Source organism: Vipera berus, assembly GCF_964194415.1.
Source record: "Vipera berus genome assembly, chromosome: Z".
Lineage (NCBI taxonomy): Eukaryota > Metazoa > Chordata > Lepidosauria > Squamata > Viperidae > Vipera > Vipera berus.
The window spans coordinates 128,157,115-128,163,692 of record NC_138205.1 but is presented as its reverse complement, the minus strand read 5'-3'; the positions used below and the strand labels follow the sequence as shown (position 1 = coordinate 128,163,692).

Sequence of the window (6,578 nt, the reverse complement as noted above, 5' to 3'; positions counted from 1 at the left end):
CTATCATCTCCAATGTCATCGGTGTCATCAGAACAGGGCAGGGCGGAGTTGGAAGGGATCTTGGAGGTCTTCTAGTCCAGCCCCCTGGCTCAGACAGGAAACCGTGCGCCATTTCAGACATCAGAAGTGGTCGGAGACTGAAAATGCATCATTTCCCCCACCCTGGCCCAAACGTTTTTAAACGGGAATGGGAGCGGTATTGCTTTGGAAGGCAAAGGCCATTTTCATTCCCCCCCGTGAAAACTGCCCAAGTGATACCATTTTGAAACCTGGGAAGTTTTAAAATCTGGGAAGGAAGCATTCCTCGGTTGCCCTTGAGCAAGATCACGCAGATCAGGTTTTCCACCTCGGCCCTTTTGTCTGGGGCTCGGGACATGGCAGAAGAACTACGGGGAGCTTCTCCTTGACCCACCTGGGGGTAAAGCGGATCACCAGCTGGGCTTTGGTAGCCGTGCTGCCTTTGCGAGCCTCAAGGATGCCGCTGTTTGGAGAGATGGAAAACACTTCGGGATCCTTATGCCGTTCATCTTCAGCTTTAAAATGAAATTAAGAAGTGCTGGTTAAGAATAGATATTCTTAAAAGGAAGATAATCTATCATCCTCAACTAATCCTTGGCTGCTGCTAAGAATACATTCATTTGAATTTTAGCTTGCCTTTATTAGTCTAGAAGCAGGGGTCCTCAACCTTGGCAACTTCAAGACTTGTGGACTTCAACTCCCAGAATTCCTAGCTGGCTGAGGAATTCTGGGAGTTGAAGTCCACAAGTCTTGAAGTTGCCAAGGTTGAGGTCCCCTGCTCTATAGGTAACTTAAGGCAGCAAACATATCTAACACTCCTTCGATCTCAACAACCCTGTGAGTTGGATTGGACTGAGCTGCAAGAGAACCCAAGGTTATCCAAACGGGAACCCCCAGACTCCTGATGATTAGCCCAAAGTCACCCAGCTACCTTCATGCCTAAAGTAGCTCTAGAATTCACCATCTCCTGGCTTCTAGGCCAGCATCTTCACCAAGCTAGCTCAAATTTCAGTTGAAATTGCTCACAATCTACTTTTTTTTTAAAGTGCCTTTGAGTCAATCTTGACCCATCAAAACTACCTATACAAACCCCTACAGGTTTTAGCAACAGGTTTGGAAGCAATTTCCTTCTTTTGAGGGCTGAGATTTGGCTCCAACTCATCTAGTTAGCTTAATGAGTAAAGCAGGACTAGAATTCACTTCTGATCTCTGGCCTAATGTTTTTAACTATTACACCAAGCGCTCCCACTGAATTTATATCTATAGTACATCTACAACTACTCTTTCTCTCTCCTTCTCTCATCTACCTCTCTCTATCTCTCTCTCTCTCTCTCTCTATCATCTATCATGTCTGTCTGTCTATATCTTTCTGTCTGTCTAGCTAGCTAGCTAGCTAGCTTCTATCATGTATCATATCATCTGTCTCTGTCTGTCTATATCTGTCTTATCTATCTCTATCTAATCTCTATCTAATCTTTCTATCATCTATCATCTGTGTCTAATCTATATCTATCATTATCATCTATCTGTCTCTGTCTATAAAAAGGTAAAGGTTCCCCCGCACATGCGTGCTAGTCGTTTCCGACTCTAGGGGCCGGTGCTCATCTCCGTTTCAAAGCCGAAGAGCCAGCGCTTGTCCGAGGACATCTCCGTGGTCATGTGGCTGGCATGACTAGACGCCAAAGGCGCACGGAACGCTGTTACCTTCCCACCGCAGTGGTCCCTATTTTTCTACTTGCATTTTTACGTGCTTTCGAACTGCTAGGTTGGCAGAAGCTGGGACGAGCAACAGGCGCTCACTCTGTCTATATCTGTCTGTTATCTATCTCTAATCTTTCATCTATCATGTGTCTAATCTATATCTATCATCTGTCATTATCATCTATCATCTGTCTCTATCTGTCTGTCTTATCTATCTCTATCTAATCTCTATCTTTCTATCATCTATCATCTGTGTCTATCTAATCTATATCTATCATCTGTCTCTGTCTATATCTTTCTATCTGTGTGTGTCTGTCTATATATCTGTCTGTCTTATCTATCTCTAATCTATCTAATCTATCTTCTATCATATATATCCTCTATCATCTGTCTGTCTATCTAATCTATATCTAGCTTCTATCATGTCTGTCTGTCTATATCTTTCTATTTATATGTCTGTGTCTGTCTATGTCTGTCTGTCTGTCCATCTATCTAATCTATCTCTAATCTAGCTTCTATCATCTATCATCTATCATCTTTCTCTATCTCTATCTATCTATCTATCTATCTATCTATCTATCTATCTATCATCTATCTATCATCTATCTATCTATCATCTATCTATCTATCTATCTATCTATCTATCTATCTATCTATCTATCTATCTATCTATCTATCTATCTATCTATCTATCATCTTTTCTAAAAATAAGTCAAACTCCTAAAAATGCTCTGTATCAAAATTTCCTCCATTCTGATTCTAGTCCAGCTCTTACTTACTTCAGAGTTTGAGGGGGAAAAAACAAACCAGAATTTAAGAGATGGCCCTCCCTATAAGGAACCCTCCATCAGCACCACGAAAACCAGCACCACCATTTCTCTTACGCAGGAGAACTGCCCAGTAGCTTCTGCACCCACTGCGGTTCACCAGCAGCACGCCTTCAGACCTTGTTTGGTTAACTAGGCAGGTTTTAAAATCAACCCTTTCGCAAGAAAACTCCAGCATTGGGATGGCCAGGTATGCAGTCACTGGGAGCACCTGCAAGAAGATCAAATGCCAGAGCCTTTGAGGTCACAAGGAAAAATCTTCCAAGAAGGCGAAACTCTTCCCTGGCTGACCTCGTGGGACGGAAAAAGAAATATTCTAGTTAATAAGTATCTAAGGCGGGATCCGAGTGCGAACTCTGTGGGCAAAGACCTCTGGAAGAAACCATAAGGATGTGGTCACCACACCACGACACAAATCAAATGAAGGAAGTCTCTGAAAAGACAGCTGCCCTTCCAGGCCTTGGGGCAAGAGTGTAGCTGAGTTCTACAGGAGGTGAACTTCAGTTCCCAGGATTCTCCAGCCAGCCCTCTGGAAGTTGAAGACCACACATTGGAAAGTTGCCGAGGCTGAGAAAAACTGGTGTTAAGAATACCTAGAATCTGTTTTTCATTTTTTATTCTTCTTACCTTTTTTAAAGTATAAGCCACCCAGAATTATTTGGAATAAGGCGGACTGTAAATTGTATTCAACCAACCAACCCACCAATAAAATGCTTTGCTTCACTTTCACATGTGCATTATGATGCATGTATCATCACTTGTTACACACTCCAGGAGCCGGTTTTGTTTCAGTGCAAACCACTTCATGCATCTGATAAGCGAACTTGCACTTCACATAGCTTAGGCCTCTTAATAAAAAAAGGTTAGTTGGGAGAGAGCTATTAGCCTTTGTTTCAAGCGAACAAGGGGAATGGCAGCCACAGAATCCATCCAACCCAATTACTCGGCAAAACCCAGTCAAACTATGTAGAATAGGTATCTTCTTCTCACAGTTCACTAAGCAATATTCTGTGTCAGCTACTTAAAATTGAACATTCATTACCTTTAATACTAACAGTTTTCTGGATAGATGCAAGAAACATAATTAAATTGATGATGTTTCGGTAAAAAAAGAAAGAAAAGAGAGAGAGAGAGAAAGAGAAAGAAAGAAAGAAAGAAAGAAAGAAAGAAAGAAAGAAAGAAAGAAAGAAAGAAAGAAAGAAAGAAAGAAAGAGAAAGAAAGAAAAAGAAAAAGAAAGAAAGAAAAAGAAAGAGAAAAGAAAAAGAAAAAGAAAAAGAAAAAGAAAAAGAAAAAGAAAAAGAAAGAAAGTTCAGATTCAGCTGCTCAGTGCTGATCCAAGGCTCAGCTCTGGGCATGCCAAGGAAAATGGATTTATGAAAGGCTGTGGAGAAGATGCAGCTAAAAATGTTTTAATGGCCCATTCTGACAGATTTTCTCCCATTCAAGACTCCCATGGATGATCGCCATAGCAACAGCATTTGGACTTATATACTGCTTCACAGTGCTTTGCAGCCCTCTCTGAGCGGTTACAGTCAGCCTGTTGCCCCCTACAATCTGGGTCCTCATTTTACCGACCTCGGAAGGACGGAAGGCTGAGTCAACCTTGAGCCGTCCAGGATTGAACTGCTGGCAGTGGGCAGAGTCAGCCTGCGATCCTGCATTCCAACCACGGCTCTAAAGATGTGCAAGCAAGCGAAAGAATTACGGGATTCACCGCACGGGACTACGTCCTTCTGTTCAATTTGTCATCTGCATGAAGTTGGGCAAATAAAAACGGCAGCTCCTGGCGTTCCAACTTCCACTCACCTGCGTAGCTTTGTTGCTGTACTCAATGATAAGATCCTGTTTAAACTCCAATATTTTCTCCCCGCTATCCCGCTGGATCACTTGAAGCCCTGTGGGCAGATGGTCCTCTGGCAGATGTTGGTAGGTGAGTAACTCAAAGGTTGTGAGAAATGACACCTTCACCTATCAACCAACAGATATAGGCAGTCTTCAATTTATGACCACAGTTGAGCCCAAAATCCTAATTGCTAAGTTTAGTTTAGTTTAGTTTATTAATATTTCTATACCGCCCTTCTCCCGAAGGACTCAGGGCGGTGAACAGGGCAAGAATAAAATACAGAATTACAAAAATTAAAAAAGAATTAAATACATGCCCACTAAAAAACAAACAATACATATTAAAACCCCAGTAAAATGACAATAAAAAACCCCACCAATCCCCCATCAGGCCAGGCCGGCTTGTTCGAACAAGTATGTTTTTAGCTCGCGGCGAAAGGAGCGAAGATCGGGCGCCATCCGGAGCTCAACCGGCAGCTGATTCCATAAAACCGGGGCGCCCACAGAGAAGGCCCTCCCCCTGGGGGCCACCAGCCGGCATTCTCTGACCGGAGGCACCCTGAGGAGGCCCTCTCTGTGGGAACGAACAGGGCGGAGGGAAGTCGATGCCGGCAGCAGGTGATCCCTGAGGTACTCCGGACCCCTGCCATGTAGGGCCTTAAACACCATTACTAGTACCTTGAAGTAAGACAGTTAGGTGAATTTTGCCCCATTTTACGACCTCCCTTGCCACAGTGGTTAAGTGAATCGCTGCAACCGTTAAGCGAGTCACACGGTTGTTAAGTGAATCTGGCTTCCCCATCGTCTTTGCTTGCCAAAAGGTCGCAAAAGGGAATCACGTGACACACACACACACACACACCCGGGATGCTGCGACCGTGGTAAATATAAAATAGTGGCCAAGCGGCTGAATTTTGATCATGTGACCACAGGGATGCCGCAATGGTCATTAAGTGTGAAAAATAGTCATGTCACTTTTTTTCAGCGCCGTTGTAACTTCGAACGATCACTAAATGAACTGTTGTAAGTTGAGAACCGCTTGTACTGTCAGTTTAGCCAATTTCAGTAACTGTAGTGTGCAAAAAGGCAACATGCTTATGCACAAGCATGTTTTATAGACGAACCCTTTGACCAGAAGACCTGTCCAATTCCTTGATTGGTCTATGAAAACAAGCGAGATGATTTAAAGTTTTGCTTCAAGCTGCAAGGTAGTCAGAGGGAGACAAAAAGAGACTACAGGCATCATCAAAAGCCTTTTCAAAACACATCAGCCGTCCAACTTAGTGGAGGCAAAGCTGTTCCACCGATTAATTGACCTCACTGTTAGGAAATTCCTCCTTAGTTCCAGGTGGCTTCTCTCCTTGATTAGTTTCCATCCGTTGCTTCTTGTCCTGCCTTTGGATGCTGTAGAAATAAGTTGACCCCTCAAGTACTGGAAGACTGCTATCGTGTCACCCCTGTTTCTTCTTTTCTCTAGACTAGCAGTCCCCAACTTTTGCAGCTTGGTGGCCCAGCTAGGGTGGGAGGGGGAAGAGGGGAACTAAGCCGTGTGAGAGATGCATACACAGCTCAACTGTGCAAGTCAAGCTGCGCGTGCACAAGTGCGCCAACCGGCAGCCTAACAACAACAACCACAACAGCCACAACCACAACAACAATAAAGTTGGAAGGGACCTCATGGAGGTCATCTAGTCCAACCCCCTGCTCTGGCAGGAAACCCTATACCATTTCAGACAAATGGCTGTCCAGTCTCTTCTTAAAAACTTCCAGTGTTGGAGCATTCACAACTTCTGGAGGCAGGTTGTTCCACTGGTTAGTTGTTCTAACTGTCAGGAAGTTTCTCCTTAGTTCTAGGTTGCTTCTCTCCTTGACTAGTTTCCATCCGTTGCTTCTTGTCCTGCCTTCAGGCGCTTTGGAGAATAGCTTGACTCCCTCTTCTTTGTGGCAGCCCCTGAGATACTGGAACACTGCTATCATGTCACCCCTCACCCTTCTCTTCGTTAAACTAGACATACCCAATTCCAGCAACCGTTCCCTATATGTTTTAGCCTCCAGCCCCTTAATCATCTTTGTTGCTCTTCTCTGCACTCTTTCTAGAGTCCCAACATCTTTTTTTACATTTTTTACATACATCTGTGAATAGAGTGGACCGAGGGCCGGGGACCCCTGCTCTAGACTAGCCACACCCA

The 6,578-nt window shown here is 43.9% G+C and overlaps 1 protein-coding gene across 1 annotated transcript in view; it reads right to left on the bottom strand.

The window, feature by feature from the left end:
- DLEC1 (DLEC1 cilia and flagella associated protein) overlaps positions 1 to 6,578 on the bottom strand; it is a 98,682-nt gene that overhangs the window by 1,744 nt on the left and 90,360 nt on the right. The window contains exons 35-37 of the mRNA XM_081345600.1: positions 4,354 to 4,515; positions 2,604 to 2,757; positions 413 to 533 (exon numbers count right to left, since the gene is read on the bottom strand). Coding sequence (XP_081201726.1) covers positions 413 to 533; positions 2,604 to 2,757; positions 4,354 to 4,515 — 437 coding nt within the window. The remainder of the gene's footprint in view (positions 1 to 412; positions 534 to 2,603; positions 2,758 to 4,353; positions 4,516 to 6,578) is intronic.